The sequence below is a fragment of the Palaemon carinicauda genome, chromosome 25, assembly GCF_036898095.1.
Source record: "Palaemon carinicauda isolate YSFRI2023 chromosome 25, ASM3689809v2, whole genome shotgun sequence".
Classification (NCBI taxonomy): Eukaryota; Metazoa; Arthropoda; class Malacostraca; order Decapoda; family Palaemonidae; genus Palaemon; species Palaemon carinicauda.
Window position 1 is genome coordinate 105857064 of NC_090749.1, and position 25128 is coordinate 105882191.

Here is a 25128-nt window from a genome sequence, read left to right on the forward strand (position 1 = left end):
TTATCATCGATCTTTGTCAGGGATCTCCTGACAGCCAATTCATAACCTACTTTTGAAATGGTCTGTGTATACAGTTTTGCCACCTCTGCACAAGTCGTAACATTTGGTCTTTAGTGGAGTCAGACCTCAGACAGCATAGAGGGTTCAAGAACAAGTAAGTCTCTTTAGCTTCGGAGTCATGGAACTCCCCTGTGGAACTGTGATCGGCTCACTCGCCTCTTAGAGCTAAGGAGATTGACCCGATCAGCTCAAAGGCATTCCCTAACTCCCTTTGAGGGATGCTGAACGGTGTTCATCTCTGTTCAACGATTTCATGCACTGCTGTTCGAGTGCCTTCAAGATTTTTCACAGTCACCGAGCTTTATAGCTGTGGTGGTGCAATTTCTCTCGTCATCATTATATGTTATCGCACCAACATTGTATCCACTGCATAGCAGCTCGATTACATTTGCAGAGGTCCTATTCTGTATAAATTGGCCCCTGTTCACACCCTCAAAGTATGTGATCCATTGTCTGGGTGGGACGCCCACATGGGGACTCAGCAGATTATCTCCAGTCCTTCCAACTCTAGCTCGATTCAGAGTACAGTAACCTAATGTTACCTACAGCAGTTTGTCCCATGAGGAAGAGACTCACATGGGCTGTGGGTGCCTCCCCAGGTGGATAGTGGTCTGTCTCTCTCCAGCATTTTAAGCAGTAAGTTCGAGGCCAGTAGCCAGAGAGTAACGGGTGTAGTAAAGATCTCCAGATGTTACATTGACCCACAGAGAACCAGAAAGTGTAGAAACCACATACAGTACTGCAGCTGGACCACTCAAGGTACTTCTAACTTTTAGCTGGACCACTTAAGGTACTTCTAACTTATAACTTTAATTCTTCATAGGCCCCTCAGGGTAACTACTTGTATGAAGTCTTCCATATCAGATAGTGTACTTACTTCATGTATTTTTTTCTGGTGTAATCCAACGGACTAATTTGTTGCTACTAGAGATATCCTCTACTCCATTTCCCAATGTTTTATCTAGTGATAAGAACTGAATGCTTCTCTTTTATGTTACCTTATGTGAGCACAACACAGGGACCAAGATTTTCTGGCTCTATTGTTCCCGAATTTTAGTTTACATCATGGATTTCTATAGAAGTATTACTTCTAGAATTATTACCCCTGGAAGTTGCAGGCTTAACCACTTTTGTCTCTTTATTCTGTCTCCTTATCTGTGGCACCTTCACGCCAGCAGGCAAATTTAGGCCGAGCAAACGATAGTATAAAAGGCACTTTGTGTTTACAAGAGGACTATGTTGGTAATGTAGCAATTGTAATGAAAAAGATCTCCAATTTGGAAGAGATTAAGAGGCATATTCCTCCCTCAAGATACTCAGCAAAATTTAAATATTAACTTTAAACTTTATCTAAGTGCATTTTGTCAGCCACATGTTTGGCACAAACGTCCAGCCTGTCGGAAAAGGCCAAAACTATAGCGTGTGGAACAGAGACAAGGAACAGCATTCCTTGTTTTTCGTACAAGATATTCAGCTTAGATTTTCTCGTATAATATTGGGCTCTTGGTCTGCGCCAAACTAAGAACTGAGGCAAATGAATATTCAAAGGTTTTCCTTCGTGGGGGATGAAGTCCCAAGGAACGATGTTTACTTTTCTCTCTGCATTTTATTTGTCCGTTTCAGAACCAAAACAGGAAGTACCACTCACAGGGGGGATTGAAACACAGGAGGGAATTTTACTATAAAGTATCATCAGTTTAAAATAGGATTATTCCGTTCTTATTTCTACTGCAATTAAAGATTCAATTCTGTTCGCTTTCTTAATTCATTATACTATCACAAACTCAGATCTCTTCTGCGCTTCGAGGAGCGTTACGAAAACGCTAAACAGTATTGCGGAGGCCTTGCAAGAAACTCGAACATTCGAGATCAGCGCAGATGTCAGTCCAAAACTAAACAATTATTTGGCACACTTTCAGCGGCTTCTTAACATCACACTTCTTTATGTCTGCGTGACAAGACGTTTTCTTTCATCCTTGAAGGGGTAAAGGGGGGAATCACAGACTCCTGCCCTCACACTGCAAGATATACAATTACTCACCGACTCTCACGGTGTCTGGCGCAGTCTACTAACTGTTCTCCATAGTATCGCCTCTTTTAGGACCTGCATGTTACACGATTGGCAAATTTCATCTGCCATGATTAAATGTATTGACATTAATTTTTTTTTTTTTTGTATTTTACATTTCATCACAAAATTAGTGTTATAACTAACAAATAAAATTAGTCTGTAATGTCACCTTTTCAAAGGTTTGTAGATTATCGACGCTGATTTGTATTTTTTAAGTCTTATCTCTGAGGTACAAAAGTCTAAATCACCCGACTGGTGTTTCCCCTTCATCGTAAATAGACACTTTTAACTTCACTCGAAGCAGCTCTGTTTGTCTGTGGAAACCAGCGGTACATTAAGTAAAAATGTCGTCCATTTTTACCATCTTCGTCAACTGACCCTAGAGTTCCCGTTCGTCGTTTCGGCGCCCGCCCCGCTCGTCTCCCTCGGCCTCTTCTTGAAGTTGCTGGTGAATATGAACGGCCGGGTCTCGTGGGGTTTGGCCGGGCCGTAGAAGGTGTTCCTGAAGGACCACAGCAGGTAGAGAATCAGAGCCGAGAGCATCGCCCCGACGGCGTTCACAACGCACGACGCCACGAAGAGCACCGGCAGTATGTTGTTGACTTCGAGACAAGACAGTCCGGGGTAGGTCATGGTCCTCACGCTTCCTGCCTCGCCGCCGCCGCTGCTCTCGCAGGCGCAGGACGACACGTTCAGGTGGATCTCGTTCTCCAGGGAGACCCGAACGCTGTCGAGCGTCACCGTCTCAAACTCCAGGGCGCTCTCTTCCGGGTATTCCTCGTCGCCGTAGACGGCCCTTCCGACGTAGCCACTGCCCTCCAAGTCTTCCTCTTCGTCGTCGTAGCCGCTGTACTCCTCGGAGAGGATGCGAGCCGAGGGCCCTCCTCCCCTGGGCATCTCGAGAAGGCCGTTCCTCCTGACTGGCTCGACTTGGTCGTCCAAGGGAGTCGCGTCCTCGACGGGAGCGGTCAAAGCGGGGCGCTGGACGGCCGAGTGCTGGGTGTGGCAGGCCATCAGGGCCAGGGAGGAGAGATGGAATGCAGTGAAGATACACACGCAGAGGCAGGTCGCAATGCTCAGGAAGCAGAAGGCCACGAGGATACCCTGTAAATGTAGTTGGAGACTGTCAGTTTTTCCATTTAGAAAACTTACAAGACTTTGGTTAATATGTTTTCTTAATATAACAACAGTTAATATTAAGTACAATTTCTCCCCTTACTGCTAACCTCAAAATAACTAAATCTGTGCATAGACATAAGTTCTTTGATACAATGATTTATAACTGCAAAAAACAAAACCACAGGAACATTTGTTCCTACTCTTTTTCTTCCCCAGAATATAACAACAGTTTTGCTGGGTACTATAAGGGAAATACACTAAAATAGATGATGCACATCTAAAATACGAGGATAGAATAAGCCTATTCTATTCATTAATCATTTAAATAGTTTAACAAGATCACAAAGTCATTTTTAAAAACTTCTTTTTCCCTTATACGAGAATAATTAAGAGAAGGTTAAGTCAGAGGAGCTGGACAACGAAGTGGTGATAAAATAACTGGCTACGTATGAAATTTCATTGACGGAAATATTGTACGATACTGTATTATGATAGTAAATTTATGGTCAATTGCTTCTCATTAGTTTTATATTGTTAAGTGTTGGCTATGTCTATTTCATATCATTCAAAGTTAAATTGCCATTTCTATTACTAATGTGAGTCTCTTTTCGGAAGTAGACAATCTTTTAAGGAAGTTTCGATGGAAATGATGACTGTCTCGGCGGAATTTATCTTGTAGTTGAGCTTCTCAATCGCTTGGATTACTCTTCTTTCATCAGTACGGCATGCAGTCAATAAGTGCGCTAGAGAGTTATGGGGTCCTTTGACTGGCCAGACAGTACTACATAGGACCCTTCTCTCTGGTTACGGTTCTTTCCCTTTGCCTACACAGACACTGAATAGTCTGGCCTATTCTTTACAGATTCTCCTCTTTCCTCATACACCTGACAACACTGAGATTGCCAAACAATTCTTCTTCCCCCAAAGGGTTAACTGCTACACTGTAATTGTCCAGTGGCTACTTTCCTCTTGGTAAGGGTAGAAGAGACTCTTCAGCTATGGTAAGCAGTTCTTCTAGGAGAAGGACATTCCAAAATCAAACCATTGTTCTCTAGTCTTGGGTAGTGCCATAGCCTCTGTACCATGGTCTTCCATTGTCTTGCTTGAGGGTACACACTCGGGCACACTGTTCTATTTAGTTTCTCTTCCTCTTGTTTTGTTGAAGTTTTTATAGTTTATATAGGAAATATTTATTTTAATGTTACTGTTCTTAGAATATTTTAGTTTTCCTAATTTCCTTTCCTCACTGGGCTATTTTCCCTGTGGGGGCCCCTGGGCTTATAGCATCGTGCTTTTCCAACTAGGGTTGTAGCTTAGCATTTAATAATAATAATAAATAATAATATACTGGTCATTGGTCGAGGGCAATATGCATAGATAAATCATATAATTTTACTATAAAATTTACTAGAACCAAACCATCCAATAACGAAAAGGTATAGACGAGATCGGCTGCCGCGCGTTACGAGAGGCTGCCGGGTGTCTCCTCTCATCTTCAGGCAAGAAGTGGATTGTGGGCTGGCTCTGTATGGCTTGGTGGGATTGTCAATAAACCAAACTGTTCCTACACTTAATACGATCTTTGGAAGTTATAGCTTTTTATTTTTGTCTCATTCATTCATTAATTTATTTATCCATGCCAAGCTGCTTTCGCTACAGTGGCCCTTGGGTTCCTGGCATTCTGTTTTATGCTTTTTCAACTTGTGTTGCATGATGCATAACATTTTTCATAATTCTAACCATCCTTTACATTCAGATCTTCCCGGACAGTTCCATCCTGTTCGTAATACTAGGCATTGAAGTTTATTCTAACAGTTTTGCCTTCATCATGAGGCTCAATACTACACAGTATTCTAGAGGTTTTATTCTAGCTATGACCAGGTTGTGGGATGATCTTCCTAATCGGATGGTTGAATCGGCAAATATTTTTAAGTTGTACAAGCTGACATAAGTCTCTATTTATAGTTTATATATGAAAGATCTGTTTTGATGTTGTTACTGTCCTTAAAATATTTCATGTGTTTGTTTATTACTTTTCATATAGTTTACATATTTCCTTATTTCCTTTCCTCACTGGACTATTTTTCCCTGTTGGAGCCATTGGTCTTATGGCATCCTGCTTTTCACTATAGGGTTGCAGCTTAGCTAGTAATAATAATAATAATAATAACTGCCACTATCAACACTCGGAATACCAACTTCTGGCTCCAATTTGCCAGCCACGTAAAACCGTATCAATTTAAACGATCTAATAATTATAATTTCCCACTCCTCCCATATAGCACTCAAGTGTCTTGACCTTAATTATATTGGCGATCGAACGCTGTCGTCTCCGGTGGAAGCAGCTGATCAATATGGCGCCGCAAACTCCGGCAAGGAACACCTGTGGGGGGGAGAGGAAACGAGATTAGCCCCCATAATAAAATTGAATATGAAAGGGTCCATAATTATTGTTTTGTTTGACTGAAATTATATATTTTAACCCTTTTACCCCCAAAGGACGTACTGGTACGTTTCACAAAACTCATCCCTTTACCCCCATGGACGTACCGGTACGTCCTTGCAAAAAACTGCTATTTACATTTTTTTTTTGCATATTTTTGATAACTTTTTGAGAAACTTCAGGCATTTTCCAAAAGAATGAGACCAACCTGACCTCTCTATGACAAAAATTAAGGCTGTTAGAGCAATTTAAAAAATATATATAGCAAATTGTGCTTAAAAAAAAAAAAAAAAACGCCTGGGGGTTAAGGGTTGGAAAGTTACAAATAGCCTGGGGGTAAAAGGGTTAATAATAATAGCTCAGTACACAAATAGATTTTTTTTTAGAAACATACGAGTCAAGGATCATTTCAAAATGCAAAATAAATTATAACAATAATGGTACGTTGTGTGCTGTACGTAAATTATCATTATTTATTGACTAATAATACAGTATAGTTACAAGACTAAAGATCCCACCGACAGTTTGTCACACGAGGGATAATGTACGTAGTAGCCTCCTACAGATGGAAATCTAGATAGTACCAGTCACTTATGTTACATACCAAGAAAGAAGAGGCTGTGGATCCCTTGGTGTAGGAAATCTAAAACTCATTTAAATTATTTTTTGTATAGTGGGAAACAGAAAATAGAAAGTAAGGAATTAAATGAATCTTTACTTGCTGTCTCTAGGAAAGCGTGGTTGTGCTAGGTGATCTGAAAGTAAAAGTTAAAAACAAAGAGAGGGAGAGAGAGAGAGATGAATCATTAAGAATTATGATTAAGTATTTAGGAACAATGTATAAGTAAGATGAAGGACCTAATTATGGGAAAGTAAATGAATATATCTAAATAACATATCTGGTTGAGGTAGAGAGGACAGTGTTACGAATCAATAGAATTTGGTGGATGTATTACTCCGCACTTAGAGGGACGAAGTAGTGACAGCATTAGTCACAGAAAAAGCGAGTATGGATTCTTAGAACGATAAGTGATAAGAGAATGTACTGAATTAGAAAATACAGTAAAACATTAAGCATTGCAAAGTGTAAAGCATGAAGAGTAGACGAAACTTCAGGCCAAACAGAACCGGAAAATTTATGGGCGAATAGAATTATTTTGAAATCAACGAGCGAGGAAATATCCGACGGCCAGATTACAGAGAGCAAAGCAACTAATGTATTAAGTTAACTTGAAGACCATAACAAGAAAAATGTACCTTTATATCGATAAAATTGTTAAACCATACTTTACATCACTCTTACTATAGTCCATTTCTTTTATCCAGGCAGATTTTCACCGACTCGCAGGGGTGCCCTTTTAGCTCAGAAAAGTTTCCTGATCGCCGATTGGTTAGAATGATCTCGTCCAACCAATCAGCGATCAGGAAACTTTTCCGAGCTAAAAGGGCACCGCTGCGAGTCGGTGCAAATCTGCATCGCTAAAAGAAATGGACTATAGTACTTAACTTAAACTATTCCCTACCATGGTTAGTTCACTAACTGTCCTCACTCTTCTTTCACCCATCTTTCCTATCAGCTAAAAGTAGATCCGAGAAGAGACTTGAGAGTAAATATTTATTATGTAAGAAACAAAATAGAAGCAGAGTATAAATCTGACCAGGGAAAGATTAATAACAGAGAGTGGATGATGGCTGTATGCAGGAATTGTAATTGAAAGAAAGGCTTACAAAAGGCAAGTGCCCTTTTTATTTGCAAAGTCTGGTGATAGCAGGACTTGAGGATTTAAATATTTGCAAAGTCTGGTGAAAGCAGGACTTGAGGATTTAAATATTTGCAAAGTCTGGTAAAAGCAGGACTTGAGGATTTAAATATTTGCAAAGTCTGGCGATAGCAGGACTTGAGGATTTAAATATTTGCAAAGTCTGGCGATAGCAGGACTTGAGGATTTAAATATTTGCAAAGTCTGGCGATAGCAGGACTTGAGGATTTAAATATTTGCAAAGTCTGGTAAAAGCAGGACTTGAGGATTTAAATATTTGCAAAGTCTGGTAAAAGCAGGACTTGAGGATTTAAATATTTGCAAAGTCTGGTGATAGCAGGACTTGAGGATTTAAATATTTGCAAAGTCTGGCGATAGCAGGACTTGAGGATTTAAATATTTGCAAAGTCTGGCGATAGCAGGACTTGAGGATTTAAATATTTGCAAAGTCTGGCGATAGCAGGACTTGAGGATTTAAATATTTGCAAAGTCTGGCGATAGCAGGACTTGAGGATTTAAATATTTGCAAAGTCTGGCGATAGCAGGACTTGAGGATTTAAATATTTGCAAAGTCTGGCGATAGCAGGACTTGAGGATTTAAATATTTGCAAAGTCTGGTAAAAGCAGGACTTGAGGATTTAAATATTTGCAAAGTCTGGTGATAGCAGGACTTGAGGATTTAAATATTTGCAAAGTCTGGCGATAGCAGGACTTGAGGATTTAAATATTTGCAAAGTCTGGCGATAGCAGGACTTGAGGATTTAAATATTTGCAAAGTCTGGCGATAGCAGGACTTGAGGATTTAAATATTTGCAAAGTCTGGCGATAGCAGGACTTGAGGATTTAAATATTTGCAAAGTCTGGCGATAGCAGGACTTGAGGATTTAAATATTTGCAAAGTCTGGTAAAAGCAGGACTTGAGGATTTAAATATTTGCAAAGTCTGGCGATAGCAGGACTTGAGGATTTAAATATTTGCAAAGTCTGGCGATAGCAGGACTTGAGGATTTAAATATTTGCAAAGTCTGGTAAAAGCAGGACTTGAGGATTTAAATATTTGCAAAGTCTGGCGATAGCAGGACTTGAGGATTTAAATATTTGCAAAGTCTGGTAAAAGCAGGACTTGAGGATTTAAATATTTGCAAAGTCTGGCGATAGCAGGACTTGAGGATTTAAATATTTGCAAAGTCTGGCGATAGCAGGACTTGAGGATTTAAATATTTGCAAAGTCTGGCGATAGCAGGACTTGAGGATTTAAATATTTGCAAAGTCTGGCGATAGCAGGACTTGAGGATTTAAATATTTGCAAAGTCTGGTAAAAGCAGGACTTGAGGATTTAAATATTTGCAAAGTCTGGCGATAGCAGGACTTGAGGATTTAAATATTTGCAAAGTCTGGCGATAGCAGGACTTGAGGATTTAAATATTTGCAAAGTCTGGTAAAAGCAGGACTTGAGGATTTAAATATTTGCAAAGTCTGGTGATAGCAGGACTTGAGGATTTAAATATTTGCAAAGTCTGGCGATAGCAGGACTTGAGGATTTAAATATTTGCAAAGTCTGGCGATAGCAGGACTTGAGGATTTAAATATTTGCAAAGTCTGGCGATAGCAGGACTTGAGGATTTAAATATTTGCAAAGTCTGGCGATAGCAGGACTTGAGGATTTAAATATTTGCAAAGTCTGGCGATAGCAGGACTTGAGGATTTAAATATTTGCAAAGTCTGGCGATAGCAGGACTTGAGGATTTAAATATTTGCAAAGTCTGGCGATAGCAGGACTTGAGGATTTAAATATTTGCAAAGTCTGGCGATAGCAGGACTTGAGGATTTAAATATTTGCAAAGTCTGGCGATAGCAGGACTTGAGGATTTAAATATTTGCAAAGTCTGGCGATAGCAGGACTTGAGGATTTAAATATTTGCAAAGTCTGGCGATAGCAGGACTTGAGGATTTAAATATTTGCAAAGTCTGGCGATAGCAGGACTTGAGGATTTAAATATTTGCAAAGTCTGGCGATAGCAGGACTTGAGGATTTAAATATTTGCAAAGTCTGGCGATAGCAGGACTTGAGGATTTAAATATTTGCAAAGTCTGGCGATAGCAGGACTTGAGGATTTAAATATTTGCAAAGTCTGGCGATAGCAGGACTTGAGGATTTAAATATTTGCAAAGTCTGGCGATAGCAGGACTTGAGGATTTAAATATTTGCAAAGTCTGGCGATAGCAGGACTTGAGGATTTAAATATTTGCTAAGTCTGGAGAAAGAAGGACTCTAAGTATAGAAGGAAATCACTTTAAATATAAGTACAGAAGGAAATCAATGCATACAAAAGCACCCAGTGTATAGGGGTTATTATTCGCTTCAACGAACACTTGGTACCGTCTACAGTGTGCCACATGTAGGAAACAAGTATGTGGTACCCCCTAATGATTTTAAAGTAATTTAAACAGAAAGAAATGACAGTAATAAGGAAGAGTTAAAGTTAAGACCTTGAAATTGACAGTTTGTGGGAGTGGCAAAAGTTTCGGAAACCAGGAGAGCACTCTTGGGAGTGTAGACCTCCGCCAAGGCAGCTTGTTTCTCAAAACCAGCTTGCCTTTCATTTGAACCTAGGGGTCATTTTAATGTTCCCCTTAGGCCAGACAGTCGTAGGAATAAACTGCTACCCTGTATGACCCAAGGTGTCGTGGCAAGTTTGAAGTCTGTGTGACAATCGTGTGCGAACTTGGGGTTGATTTGGTCGACCTTTAGCTCAACCTTAACCTTGACCTTTGACCTAGGACTTTCAAAATTGGATCTCATACACGTCTCAACTTGAAGATTAATCTCTGAAAGTTTCTCTACTTTATGAGTAAAATTGTGGCCAGGAAGTTGTTCACAAACAAACCAACACACAAACAGGGGCGAAAACATAACCTCCTTCCAACTTCGTTGGCGGAGGTAATAAAGAGTTTTCTTGAAGACTCCTAACATGGCCGTTGAAGCAGCTAGTGACACACATAATATAGCTGATAGAATAAGGTTATTTTCTTTCCCTGACACCCCCACGGTAGTGAAAAAAGGATTTTCCCGGCACCCCAAAGTACTGATAAATGATTTTCCCGGCACCCCAAAGTACTGATAAGTTATTTTCCCGGCACCCCAAAGTACTAATGAATTATTTTCCCAGCACCCCAAAGTACTGATAAGTTATTTTCCCAGCACCCCAAAGTACTAATGAATTATTTTCCCGGCACCCCAAAGTACTGATAAATGATTTTCCCGGCACCCCAAAGTACTAATGAATTATTTTCCCAGCACCCCAAAGTACTGATAAGTTATTTTCCCAGCACCCCAAAGTACTAATGAATTATTTTCCCAGCACCCCAAAGTACTGATAAATGATTTTCCCGGCACCCCAAAGTACTGATAAGTTATTTTCCCGGCACCCCAAAGTACTAATGAATTATTTTCCCGGCACCCCAAAGTACTGATAAATTATTTTCCCGGCACCCCAAAAGTACTCATAAATGATTTTCCCGGCATCCCAAACTACTGATAAAGTATTTTTCCGGCACCCTGCAGTACTGATAAATTATTTTCCTGGCACCCCACGGTAATGAATAATTACCTCCGCCAACAAAGTTAGGAGGAGGTTATGTTTTTGCCCCTGTTTATATGTGTTTGTGAACAGCTTCCTGGTCACTATTTCAACCTTAAAATAATGAAACTTGCAGGGATTAACTCCTACGTAAAAAGCTGGAAATAATTATATTTTGGATGAAAGGTCAAGGTCAAAGGTCGAGCAAAATGTCCAATTCACGGGAACAGCCATAAGTTTGGACATCGTTATCACAAAGATTTCAAACTTGGTTAATATTTGAGTGTATGAAAATCCACGCCAATTAATACATGTTAAGGTCAAAGGTCAAAGCTCGAGAAATAAGCTGCCTCAATGGAGCTCTGCACTGAAAAGAGAGAGAGAGAGAGAGAGAGAGAGTATAGCCTACCTGCTATACTATCATTTTACAGAGCAGGATGAAGTCTTAATAGTAGCATAGTTCTCTACAACAAGGGACAAAGAATACCAAACAGACAGTGTGCCATGGAGAGAGAGAGAGAGAGAGAGAGAGAGAGAGAGAGAGAGAGAGAGAGAGAGAGAGAGACTTGCTAAAAAGGCTAGCCTCTGTTCTCCCCCAAAACACCTGTGTCAATAAGCCGAGATATGTTCTCGATAGCCACATTTCATATTCTGCCGTGTGGAATATTTTGCACTTAACACTTTAACTAATAAGTGTTACTTAGGGATAAGTTTTTTAAAAGGTGTTGAAATTAAGGATACAGATTATTTAAGTGTGGTTGTTGTTGATTTATAAGTGTGGGTATATTTGTTGTTATAGAAAATTAAGTAGAATAGAATATATGTGTGTATATATATATATATATATATATATATATATATATATATATATATATATATATATATATATATATATATACATACATACAACCATATATATATATATATATATATATATATATATATACATACATACAACCATATATATATATATATATATATATATATATATATATATATATTTGTGTGTATACAGTATATATATATATATATATATATATATATATATATATATATATATATATATATATATATATATATAGCGTGTGTACACATGTATATATGGATGTGCATATATTTATATACACATGTATATATACATACATATGAACATTTCAATATAAATACATATATATACCTATAAAAAAATTGTTACATCACTCAACACACATTTGGAAGGTCTACGGATTACTAAATCAACTCGGCATGGTCTTGCAACCTCACGCCCCAAACAAAAACCTCCCGGGGGGAAAAGGCACACTTACGGGAACACCGGCGTAGTGCGGCACCTCCCGGAACCTGAGCGACGGCGCCCACATCAGGAACCACGCGGCCAGCGTGCACCCCATGACCCCGACGAGGATCTGCGCCGTGACCACCAGCACGCCGACGCGTCCCAGGCTGCTGGCCGCCCATCTCCTGTCTCGTATCGCTGCAAGGAAGGGAGAAGTTACAGTGGATGGTGAAAGCAGTTGGAAAAGAAGGGAGAAGTTACAGTGGATGATGAAAGCAGTTGTAAAAGAAGGGAGAAGTTACAGTGGATGGTGAAAGCAGTTGGAAAAGAGGGGAGAAGTTACAGTGGATGGTGAAAGCAGTTGGAAAAGAAGGGAGAGAAGTTACAGTGGATGGTGAAAGCAGTTGGAAAAGAAGGGAGAAGTTACAGTGGATGGTGAAAGCAGTTGGAAAAGAAGGGAGAAGTTACAGTGGATGGTGAAAGCAGTTGTAAAAGAAGGGAGAGAAGTTACAGTGGATGGTGAAAGCAGTTGTAAAAGAAGGGAGAAGTTACAGTGGATGGTGAAAGCAGTTGGAAAAGAAGGGAGAAGTTACAGTGGATGGTGAAAGCAGTTGTAAAAGAAGGGAGAAGTTACAGTGGATGGTGAAAGCAGTTGTAAAAGAAGGGAGAAGTTACAGTGGATGGTGAAAGCAGTAGTAAAAGAAGGGAGAAGTTGCAGTGGATGGTGAAAGCAGTTGTAAAAGAAGGGAGAAGTTGCAGTGGATGGTGAAAGCAGTTGTAAAAGAAGGGAGAAGTTACAGTGGATGGTGAAAGCAGTTGGAAAAGAAGGGAGAAGTTGCAGTGGATGGTGAAAGCAGTTGTAAAAGAAGGGAGAAGTTGCAGTGGATGGTGAAAGCAGTTGGAAAAGAAGGGAGAAGTTGCAGTGGATGGTGAAAGCAGTTGTAAAAGAAGGGAGAAGTTACAGTGGATGGTGAAAGCAGTTGTAAAAGAAGGGAGAAGTTACAGTGGATGGTGAAAGCAGTTGGAAAAGAAGGGAGAAGTTGCAGTGGATGGTGAAAGCAGTTGTAAAAGAAGGGAGAAGTTGCAGTGGATGGTGAAAGCAGTTGGAAAAGAAGGGAGAAGTTGCAGTGGATGGTGAAAGCAGTTGTAAAAGAAGGGAGAAGTTACAGTGGATGGTGAAAGCAGTTGTAAAAGAAGGGAGAAGTTACAGTGGATGGTGAAAGCAGTTGGAAAAGAAGGGAGAAGTTACAGTGGATGGTGAAAGCAGTTGTAAAAGAAGGGAGAAGTTTCAGTGGATGGTGAACGCAGTTGTAAAAGAAGAGAGAAGTTACAGTGGATGGTGAAAGCAGTTGTAAAAGAAGGGAGAAGTTACAGTGGATGGTGAAAGCAGTTGGAAAAGAAGGGAGAAGTTACAGTGGATGGTGAAAGCAGTTGTAAAAGAAGGGAGAAGTTACAGTGGATGGTGAAATCAGTTGTAAAAGAAGGGAGAACTTACAGTGGATGGTGAAAGCAGTTGGAAAAGAAGGGAGAAGTTACAGTGGATGGTGAAAGCAGTTGTAAAAGAAGGGAGAACTTACAGTGGATGGTGAAAGCAGTTGTAAAAGAAGGGAGAAGTTACAGTGGATGGTGAAATCAGTTGTAAAAGAAGGGAGAACTTACAGTGGATGGTGAAAGCAGTTGGAAAAGAAGGGAGAAGTGAGAAGTTACAGTGGATGGTGAAAGCAGTTGTAAAAGAAGGGAGAAGTTACAGTGGATGGTGAAAGCAGTTGTAAAAGAAGGGAGAACTTACAGTGGATGGTGAAAGCAGTTGTAAAAGAAGGGAGAAGTTACAGTGGATGGTGAAAGCAGTTGGAAAAGAAGGGAGAAGTTACAGTGGATGGTGAAAGCAGTTGTAAAAGAAGGGAGAAGTTACAGTGGATGGTGAAAGCAGTTGGAAAAGAAGGGAGAACTTACAGTGGATGGTGAAAGCAGTTGGAAAAGAAGGGAGAACTTACAGTGGATGGTGAAAGCAGTTGGAAAAGAAGGGAGAACTTACAGTGGATGGTGAAAGCAGTTGGAAAAGAAGGGAGAAGTTACAGTGGATGGTGAAAGCAGTTGTAAAAGAAGGGAGAAGTTACAGTGGATGGTGAAAGCAGTTGTAAAAGAAGGGAGAACTTACAGTGGATGGTGAAAGCAGTTGTAAAAGAAGGGAGAAGTTACAGTGGATGGTGAAAGCAGTTGTAAAAGAAGGGAGAAGTTTCAGTGGATGGTGAACGCAGTTGTAAAAGAAGGGAGAAGTTACAGTGGATGGTGAAAGCAGTTGTAAAAGAAGGGAGAAGTTACAGTGGATGGTGAAAGCAGTTGGAAAAGAAGGGAGAAGTGAGAAGTTACAGTGGATGGTGAAAGCAGTTGTAAAAGAAGGGAGAAGTTACAGTGGATGGTGAAAGCAGTTGTAAGAGAAGGGAGAAGTTACAGTGGATGGTGAAAGCAGTTGTAAAAGATGGGAGAACTTACAGTGGATGGTGAAAGCAGTTGGAAAAGAAGGGTGAAGTTACAGTGGATGGTGAAAGCAGTTGTAAGAGAAGGGAGAAGTTACAGTGGATGGTGAAAGCAGTTGGAAAAGAAGGGAGAAGTTACAGTGGATGGTGGAAGCAGTTGGAAAAGAAGGGAGAAGTTACAGTGGATGGTGAAAGCAGTTGTAAAAGAAGGGAGAACTTACAGTGGATGGTGAAAGCAGTTGTAAAAGAAGGGAGAAGTTACAGTGGATGGTGAAAGCAGTTGTAAAAGAAGGGAGAACTTACAGTGGATGGTGAAAGCAGTTGGAAAAGAAGGGAGAACTTACAGTGGATGGTGAAAGCAGTTGGAAAAGAAGGGAGAAGTTACAGTGGATGGTGAAAGCAGTTGGAAAAGAAGGGAGAAGTTACAGTGGATGGTGAAAGCAGTTGTAAAAGAAGGGAGAACTTACAGTGGATGGTGAAAGCAGTTGTAAAAGAAGGGAGAAGTTACAGTGGATGGTGAAAGCAGTTGTAAAAGAAGGGAGAACTTACAGTGGATGGTGAAAGCAGTTGGAAAAGAAGGGAGAAGTGAGAAGTTACAGTGGATGGTGAAAGCAGTTGGAAAAGAAGGGAGAAGTTACAGTGGATGGTGAAAGCAGTTGGAAAAGAAGGGAGAAGTTACAGTGGATGGTGAAAGCAGTTGTAAAAGAAGGGAGAACTTACAGTGGATGGTGAAAGCAGTTGTAAAAGAAGGGAGAAGTTACAGTGGATGGTGAAAGCAGTTGTAAAAGAAGGGAGAACTTACAGTGGATGGTGAAAGCAGTTGGAAAAGAAGGGAGAACTTACAGTGGATGGTGAAAGCAGTTGGAAAAGAAGGGAGAAGTTACAGTGGATGGTGAAAGCAGTTGGAAAAGAAGGGAGAAGTTACAGTGGATGGTGAAAGCAGTTGGAAAAGAAGGGAGAAGTTACAGTGGATGGTGAAAGCAGTTGTAAAAGAAGGGTGAAGTTACAGTGGATGGTGAAAGCAGTTGGAAAAGAAGGGAGAAGTTACAGTGGATGGTGAAAGCAGTTGGAAAAGAAGGGAGAAGTTACAGTGGATGGTGAAAGCAGTTGGAAAAGAAGGGAGAAGTTACAGTGGATGGTGAAAGCAGTTGGAAAAGAAGGGAGAAGTTACAGTGGATGGTGAAAGCAGTTGTAAAAGAAGGGTGAAGTTACAGTGGATGGTGAAAGCAGTTGTAAAAGAAGGGAGAAGTTACAGTGGATGGTGAAAGCAGTTGTAAAAGAAGGGAGAAGTTACAGTGGATGGTGAAAGCAGTTGTAAAAGAAGGGAGAACTTACAGTGGATGGTGAAAGCAGTTGGAAAAGAAGGGAGAACTTACAGTGGATGGTGAAAGCAGTTGGAAAAGAAGGGAGAAGTTACAGTGGATGGTGAAAGCAGTTGTAAAAGAAGGGAGAAGTTACAGTGGATGGTGAAAGCAGTTGTAAAAGAAGGGAGAACTTACAGTGGATGGTGAAAGCAGTTGGAAAAGAAGGGAGAAGTTACAGTGGATGGTGAAAGCAGTTGGAAAAGAAGGGAGAACTTACAGTGGATGGTGAAAGCAGTAGTAAAAGAAGGGAGAAGTTGCAGTGGATGGTGAAAGCAGTTGGAAAAGAAGGGAGAAGTTACAGTGGATGGTGAAAGCAGTTGTAAAAGAAGGGAGAAGTTACAGTGGATGGTGAAAGCAGTTGTAAAAGAAGGGAAAAGTTACAGTGGATGGTGAAAGCAGTTGTAAGAGAAGGGAGAAGTTACAGTGGATGGTGAAAGCAGTTGTAAAAGATGGGAGAACTTACAGTGGATGGTGAAAGCAGTTGGAAAAGAAGGGAGAAGTTACAGTGGATGGTGAAAGCAGTTGTAAAAGAAGGGAGAAGTTACAGTGGATGGTGAAAGCAGTTGGAAAAGAAGGGAGAAGTGAGAAGTTACAGTGGATGGTGAAAGCAGTTGTAAAAGAAGGGAGAAGTTACAGTGGATGGTGAAAGCAGTTGTAAAAGAAGGGAGAACTTACAGTGGATGGTGAAAGCAGTTGTAAAAGAAGGGAGAAGTTACAGTGGATGGTGAAAGCAGTTGGAAAAGAAGGGAGAAGTTACAGTGGATGGTGAAAGCAGTTGGAAAAGAAGGGAGAACTTACAGTGGATGGTGAAAGCAGTTGTAAAAGAAGGGAGAAGTTACAGTGGATGGTGAAAGCAGTTGTAAAAGAAGGGAGAAGTTACAGTGGATGGTGAAAGCAGTTGGAAAAGAAGGGAGAAGTTACAGTGGATGGTGAAAGCAGTTGGAAAAGAAGGGAGAAGTTACAGTGGATGGTGAAAGCAGTTGGAAAAGAAGGGAGAAGTTACAGTGGATGGTGAAAGCAGTTGTAAAAGAAGGGAGAAGTTACAGTGGATGGTGAAAGCAGTTGTAAAAGAAGGGAGAAGTTACAGTGGATGGTGAAAGCAGTTGTAAGAGAAGGGAGAAGTTACAGTGGATGGTGAAAGCAGTTGTAAAAGATGGGAGAACTTACAGTGGATGGTGAAAGCAGTTGGAAAAGAAGGGAGAAGTTACAGTGGATGGTGAAAGCAGTTGTAAAAGAAGGGAGAAGTTACAGTGGATGGTGAAAGCAGTTGGAAAAGAAGGGAGAAGTGAGAAGTTACAGTGGATGGTGAAAGCAGTTGTAAAAGAAGGGAGAAGTTACAGTGGATGGTGAAAGCAGTTGTAAAAGAAGGGAGAACTTACAGTGGATGGTGAAAGCAGTTGTAAAAGAAGGGAGAAGTTACAGTGGATGGTGAAAGCAGTTGGAAAAGAAGGGAGAAGTTACAGTGGATGGTGAAAGCAGTTGGAAAAGAAGGGAGAAGTTACAGTGGATGGTGAAAGCAGTTGTAAAAGAAGGGAGAAGTTACAGTGGATGGTGAAAGCAGTTGGAAAAGAAGGGAGAACTTACAGTGGATGGTGAAAGCAGTTGGAAAAGAAGGGAGAAGTTACAGTGGATGGTGAAAGCAGTTGTAAAAGAAGGGAGAAGTTACAGTGGATGGTGAAAGCAGTTGTAAAAGAAGGGAGAACTTACAGTGGATGGTGAAAGCAGTTGGAAAAGAAGGGAGAAGTTACAGTGGATGGTGAAAGCAGTTGTAAAAGAAGGGAGAAGTTACAGTGGATGGTGAAAGCAGTTGGAAAAGAAGGGAGAAGTTACAGTGGATGGTGAAAGCAGTTGTAAAAGAAGGGAGAAGTTACAGTGGATGGTGAAAGCAGTTGTAAAAGAAGGGAGAAGTTACAGTGGATGGTGAAAGCAGTTGTAAAAGAAGGGAGAACTTACAGTGGATGGTGAAAGCAGTTGTAAAAGAAGGGAGAAGTTACAGTGGATGGTGAAATCAGTTGTAAAAGAAGGGAGAACTTACAGTGGATGGTGAAAGCAGTTGTAAAAGAAGGGAGAACTTACAGTGGATGGTGAAAGCAGTTGGAAAAGAAGGGAGAAGTTACAGTGGATGGTGAAAGCAGTTGTAAAAGAAGGGAGAACTTACAGTGGATGGTGAAAGCAGTTGTAAAAGAAGGGAGAAGTTACAGTGGATGGTGAAATCAGTTGTAAAAGAAGGGAGAACTTACAGTGGATGGTGAAAGCAGTTGTAAAAGAAGGGAGAACTTACAGTGGATGGTGAAAGCAGTTGGAAAAGAAGGGAGAAGTGAGAAGTTACAGTGGATGGTGAAAGCAGTTGTAAAAGAAGGGAGAAGTTACAGTGGATGGTGAAAGCAGTTGTAAAAGAAGGGAGAACTTACAGTGGATGGTGAAAGCAGTTGTAAAAGAAGGGAGAAGTTACAGTGGATGGTGAAAGCAGTTGGAAAAGAAGGGAGAAGTTACAGTGGATGGTGAAAGCAGTTGTAAAAGAAGGGAGAAGTTACAGTGGATGGTGAAAGCAGTTGGAAAAGAAGGGAGAACTTACAGTGGATGGTGAAAGCAGTTGGAAAAGAAGGGAGAACTTACAGTGGATGGTGAAAGCAGTTGGAAAAGAAGGGAGAACTTACAGTGGATGGTGAAAGCAGTTGGAAAAGAAGGGAGAAGTTACAGTGGATGGTGAAAGCAGTTGTAAAAGAAGGGAGAAGTTACAGTGGATGGTGAAAGCAGTTGTAAAAGAAGGGAGAACTTACAGTGGATGGTGAAAGCAGTTGTAAAAGAAGGGAGAAGTTACAGTGGATGGTGAAAGCAGTTGTAAAAGAAGGGAGAAGTTTCAGTGGATGGTGAACGCAGTTGTAAAAGAAGGGAGAAGTTACAGTGGATGGTGAAAGCAGTTGTAAAAGAAGGGAGAAGTTACAGTGGATGGTGAAAGCAGTTGGAAAAGAAGGGAGAAGTGAGAAGTTACAGTGGATGGTGAAAGCAGTTGTAAAAGAAGGGAGAAGTTACAGTGGATGGTGAAAGCAGTTGTAAGAGAAGGGAGAAGTTACAGTGGATGGTGAAAGCAGTTGTAAAAGATGGGAGAACTTACAGTGGATGGTGAAAGCAGTTGGAAAAGAAGGGTGAAGTTACAGTGGATGGTGAAAGCAGTTGTAAGAGAAGGGAGAAGTTACAGTGGATGGTGAAAGCAGTTGGAAAAGAAGGGAGAAGTTACAGTGGATGGTGGAAGCAGTTGGAAAAGAAGGGAGAAGTTACAGTGGATGGTGAAAGCAGTTGTAAAAGAAGGGAGAACTTACAGTAGATGGTGAAAGCAGTTGTAAAAGAAGGGAGAAGTTACAGTGGATGGTGAAAGCAGTTGTAAAAGAAGGGAGAACTTACAGTGGATGGTGAAAGCAGTTGGAAAAGAAGGGAGAACTTACAGTGGATGGTGAAAGCAGTTGGAAAAGAAGGGAGAAGTTACAGTGGATGGTGAAAGCAGTTGGAAAAGAAGGGAGAAGTTACAGTGGATGGTGAAAGCAGTTGGAAAAGAAGGGAGAAGTTACAGTGGATGGTGAAAGCAGTTGTAAAAGAAGGGTGAAGTTACAGTGGATGGTGAAAGCAGTTGGAAAAGAAGGGAGAAGTTACAGTGGATGGTGGAAGCAGTTGGAAAAGAAGGGAGAAGTTACAGTGGATGGTGAAAGCAGTTGTAAAAGAAGGGAGAACTTACAGTGGATGGTGAAAGCAGTTGTAAAAGAAGGGAGAAGTTACAGTGGATGGTGAAAGCAGTTGTAAAAGAAGGGAGAACTTACAGTGGATGGTGAAAGCAGTTGGAAAAGAAGGGAGAACTTACAGTGGATGGTGAAAGCAGTTGGAAAAGAAGGGAGAAGTTACAGTGGATGGTGAAAGCAGTTGGAAAAGAAGGGAGAAGTTACAGTGGATGGTGAAAGCAGTTGGAAAAGAAGGGAGAAGTTACAGTGGATGGTGAAAGCAGTTGTAAAAGAAGGGTGAAGTTACAGTGGATGGTGAAAGCAGTTGGAAAAGAAGGGAGAAGTTACAGTGGATGGTGAAAGCAGTTGGAAAAGAAGGGAGAAGTTACAGTGGATGGTGAAAGCAGTTGGAAAAGAAGGGAGAAGTTACAGTGGATGGTGAAAGCAGTTGGAAAAGAAGGGAGAAGTTACAGTGGATGGTGAAAGCAGTTGTAAAAGAAGGGTGAAGTTACAGTGGATGGTGAAAGCAGTTGTAAAAGAAGGGAGAAGTTACAGTGGATGGTGAAAGCAGTTGTAAAAGAAGGGAGAAGTTACAGTGGATGGTGAAAGCAGTTGTAAAAGAAGGGAGAAGTTACAGTGGATGGTGAAAGCAGTTGTAAAAGAAGGGAGAACTTACAGTGGATGGTGAAAGCAGTTGGAAAAGAAGGGAGAACTTACAGTGGATGGTGAAAGCAGTTGGAAAAGAAGGGAGAAGTTACAGTGGATGGTGAAAGCAGTTGTAAAAGAAGGGAGAAGTTACAGTGGATGGTGAAAGCAGTTGTAAAAGAAGGGAGAACTTACAGTGGATGGTGAAAGCAGTTGGAAAAGAAGGGAGAAGTTACAGTGGATGGTGAAAGCAGTTGTAAAAGAAGGGAGAAGTTACAGTGGATGGTGAAAGCAGTTGTAAAAAAAGGGAGAAATTACAGTGGATGGTGAAAGCAGTTGTAAAAGAAGGGAGAAGTTACAGTGGATGGTGAAAGCAGTTGTAAAAGAAGGGAGAAGTTACAGTGGATGGTGAAAGCAGTTGGAAAAGAAGGGAGAAGTTACAGTGGATGGTGAAAGCAGTTGGAAAAGAAGGGAGAACTTACAGTGGATGGTGAAAGCAGTTGTAAAAGAAGGGAGAAGTTGCAGTGGATGGTGAAAGCAGTTGTAAAAGAAGGGAGAAGTTACAGTGGATGGTGAAAGCAGTTGTAAAAGAAGGGAGAACTTACAGTGGATGGTGAAAGCAGTTGTAAAAGAAGGGAGAAGTTACAGTGGATGGTGAAAGCAGTTGTAAAAGAAGGGAGAAGTTACAGTGGATGGTGAAAGCAGTTGGAAAAGAAGGGTGAAGTTACAGTGGATGGTGAAAGCAGTTGTAAAAGAAGGGAGAAGTTACAGTGGATAGTGAAAGCAGTTGGAAAAGAAGGGAGAAGTTACAGTGGATGGTGAAAGCAGTTGTAAAAGAAGGGAGAAGTTACAGTGGATGGTGAAAGCAGTTGTAAAAGAAGGGAGAACTTACAGTGGATGGTGAAAGCAGTTGTAAAAGAAGGGAGAAGTTACAGTGGATGGTGAAAGCAGTTGTAAAAGAAGGGAGAAGTTACAGTGGATGGTGAAAGCAGTTGGAAAAGAAGGGAGAAGTTACAGTGGATGGTGAAAGCAGTTGGAAAAGAAGGGAGAACTTACAGTGGATGGTGAAAGCAGTAGTAAAAGAAGGGAGAAGTTGCAGTGGATGGTGAAAGCAGTTGGAAAAGAAGGGAGAAGTTACAGTGGATGGTGAAAGCAGTTGTAAAAGAAGGGAGAAGTTACAGTGGATGGTGAAAGCAGTTGTAAAAGAAGGGAGAAGTTACAGTGGATGGTGAAAGCAGTTGTAAGAGAAGGGAGAAGTTACAGTGGATGGTGAAAGCAGTTGTAAAAGATGGGAGAACTTACAGTGGATGGTGAAAGCAGTTGGAAAAGAAGGGAGAAGTTACAGTGGATGGTGAAAGCAGTTGTAAAAGAAGGGAGAAGTTACAGTGGATGGTGAAAGCAGTTGGAAAAGAAGGGAGAAGTGAGAAGTTACAGTGGATGGTGAAAGCAGTTGTAAAAGAAGGGAGAAGTTACAGTGGATGGTGAAAGCAGTTGTAAAAGAAGGGAGAACTTACAGTGGATGGTGAAAGCAGTTGTAAAAGAAGGGAGAAGTTACAGTGGATGGTGAAAGCAGTTGGAAAAGAAGGGAGAAGTTACAGTGGATGGTGAAAGCAGTTGGAAAAGAAGGGAGAAGTTACAGTGGATGGTGAAAGCAGTTGTAAAAGAAGGGAGAAGTTACAGTGGATGGTGAAAGCAGTTGTAAAAGAAGGGAGAAGTTACAGTGGATGGTGAAAGCAGTTGGAAAAGAAGGGAGAAGTTACAGTGCATGGTGAAAGCAGTTGGAAAAGAAGGGAGAAGTTACAGTGGATGGTGAAAGCAGTTGGAAAAGAAGGGAGAAGTTACAGTGGATGGTGAAAGCAGTTGTAAAAGAAGGGAGAAGTTACAGTGGATGGTGAAAGCAGTTGTAAAAGAAGGGAGAAGTTACAGTGGATGGTGAAAGCAGTTGTAAGAGAAGGGAGAAGTTACAGTGGATGGTGAAAGCAGTTGTAAAAGATGGGAGAACTTACAGTGGATGGTGAAAGCAGTTGGAAAAGAAGGGAGAAGTTACAGTGGATGGTGAAAGCAGTTGTAAAAGAAGGGAGAAGTTACAGTGGATGGTGAAAGCAGTTGGAAAAGAAGGGAGAAGTGAGAAGTTACAGTGGATGGTGAAAGCAGTTGTAAAAGAAGGGAGAAGTTACAGTGGATGGTGAAAGCAGTTGTAAAAGAAGGGAGAACTTACAGTGGATGGTGAAAGCAGTTGTAAAAGAAGGGAGAAGTTACAGTGGATGGTGAAAGCAGTTGGAAAAGAAGGGAGAAGTTACAGTGGATGGTGAAAGCAGTTGGAAAAGAAGGGAGAAGTTACAGTGGATGGTGAAAGCAGTTGGAAAAGAAGGGAGAAGTTACAGTGGATGGTGAAAGCAGTTGGAAAAGAAGGGAGAACTTACAGTGGATGGTGAAAGCAGTTGGAAAAGAAGGGAGAAGTTACAGTGGATGGTGAAAGCAGTTGTAAAAGAAGGGAGAAGTTACAGTGGATGGTGAAAGCAGTTGTAAAAGAAGGGAGAACTTACAGTGGATGGTGAAAGCAGTTGGAAAAGAAGGGAGAAGTTACAGTGGATGGTGAAAGCAGTTGTAAAAGAAGGGAGAAGTTACAGTGGATGGTGAAAGCAGTTGGAAAAGAAGGGAGAAGTTACAGTGGATGGTGAAAGCAGTTGTAAAAGAAGGGAGAAGTTACAGTGGATGGTGAAAGCAGTTGTAAAAGAAGGGAGAAGTTACAGTGGATGGTGAAAGCAGTTGTAAAAGAAGGGAGAACTTACAGTGGATGGTGAAAGCAGTTGGAAAAGAAGGGAGAACTTACAGTGGATGGTGAAAGCAGTTGTAAAAGAAGGGAGAAGTTACAGTGGATGGTGAAAGCAGTTGGAAAAGAAGGGAGAAGTTACAGTGGATGGTGAAAGCAGTTGTAAAAGAAGGGAGAAGTTACAGTGGATGGTGAAAGCAGTTGTAAAAAAAGGGAGAAATTACAGTGGATGGTGAAAGCAGTTGGAAAAGAAGGGAGAAGTGAGAAGTTACAGTGGATGGTGAAAGCAGTTGTAAAAGAAGGGAGAAGTTACAGTGGATGGTGAAAGCAGTTGTAAGAGAAGGGAGAAGTTACAGTGGATGGTGAAAGCAGTTGTAAAAGATGGGAGAACTTACAGTGGATGGTGAAAGCAGTTGGAAAAGAAGGGTGAAGTTACAGTGGATGGTGAAAGCAGTTGTAAAAGAAGGGAGAAGTTACAGTGGATGGTGAAAGCAGTTGTAAAAGAAGGGAGAAGTTACAGTGGATGGTGAAAGCAGTTGTAAAAGAAGGGAGAAGTTACAGTGGATGGTGAAAGCAGTTGGAAAAGAAGGGTGAAGTTACAGTGGATGGTGAAAGCAGTTGTAAAAGAAGGGTGAAGTTACAGTTGATGGTGAAAGCAGTTGTAAAAGAAGGGTGAAGTTACAGTGGATGGTGAAAGCAGTTGGAAAAGAAGGGAGAAGTTACAGTGGATGGTGAAAGCAGTTGTAAAAGAAGGGAGAAGTTCTAGTGGATGGTGAAAGCAGTTGTAAAAAAAGGGAGAAATTACAGTGGATGGTGAAAGCAGTTGGAAAAGAAGGGAGAAGTGAGAAGTTACAGTGGATGGTGAAAGCAGTTGTAAAAGAAGGGAGAAGTTACAATGGATGGTGAAAGCAGTTGTAAAAGAAGGGAGAAGTTACAGTGGATGGTGAAAGCAGTTGGAAAAGAAGGGAGAAGTTACAGTGGATGGTGAAAGCAGTTGGAAAAGAAGGGAGAAGTTACAGTGGATGGTGAAAGCAGTTGGAAAAGAAGGGAGAAGTTACAGTGGATGGTGAAAGCAGTTGGAAAAGAAGGGAGAAGTTACAGTGGATGGTGAAAGCAGTTGTAAAAGAAGGGTGAAGTTACAGTGGATGGTGAAAGCAGTTGTAAAAGAAGGGAGAAGTTACAGTGGATGGTGAAAGCAGTTGGAAAAGAAGGGAGAAGTTACAGTGGATGGTGGAAGCAGTTGGAAAAGAAGGGAGAAGTTACAGTGGATGGTGAAAGCAGTTGTAAAAGAAGGGAGAAGTTACAGTGGATGGTGAAAGCAGTTGTAAAAGAAGGGACAAGTTACAGTGGATGGTGAAAGCATTTGGAAAAGAAGGGAGAAGTTACAGTGGATGGCGAAAGCAGTTGGAAAAGAAGGGAGAAGTTACAGTGGATGGTGAAATCATGTATATAATAAAATGAAAATTGTCAAAAAACCTTAATTCATTTGAATATAATTAATCATTATATCAAAATAGTTAAAATTAGTCTAAGAACTTAACATATTTGAATATAAACTTTATATCACAATGCCATGGTATGTATACAAAATATACAGCTCTGTCTGGTACAGTAAGTAAAAATTACAGCAACTGGTGAAAGCAGTTAAAAAAAAATACCTTTTTTAATATCAAACATTTTATCACAATGCTACTTGAATAGCTGCAGGTGCTACTGCAACTATACCTAGTAGCCAACCCCCTCCCAACTACTTCTTGTGGCCCATTACCATTTATGGCAAAGGGGGGTGGCTGCTTCGGAAAGCCCGCTCTCAAGGTCACGGTAAGATTCAACCAAAAGAGGTATGTTGATAC

At 40.9% G+C, this 25128-nt stretch overlaps 1 protein-coding gene across 1 annotated transcript in view; it reads right to left on the minus strand.

Moving 5' to 3' along the window:
- Positions 1–1730: 1730 nt before the first annotated feature.
- The window catches only part of LOC137618818 (uncharacterized), a 413063-nt gene continuing 389665 nt past the window's right edge, over positions 1731–25128 (minus strand). The window contains exons 2-4 of the mRNA XM_068349026.1: positions 12338–12504; positions 5550–5633; positions 1731–3235 (exon numbers count right to left, since the gene is read on the minus strand). Coding sequence (XP_068205127.1) covers positions 2501–3235; positions 5550–5633; positions 12338–12421 — 903 coding nt within the window. The 5' untranslated portion in view covers positions 12422–12504 and the 3' untranslated portion in view covers positions 1731–2500. The remainder of the gene's footprint in view (positions 3236–5549; positions 5634–12337; positions 12505–25128) is intronic.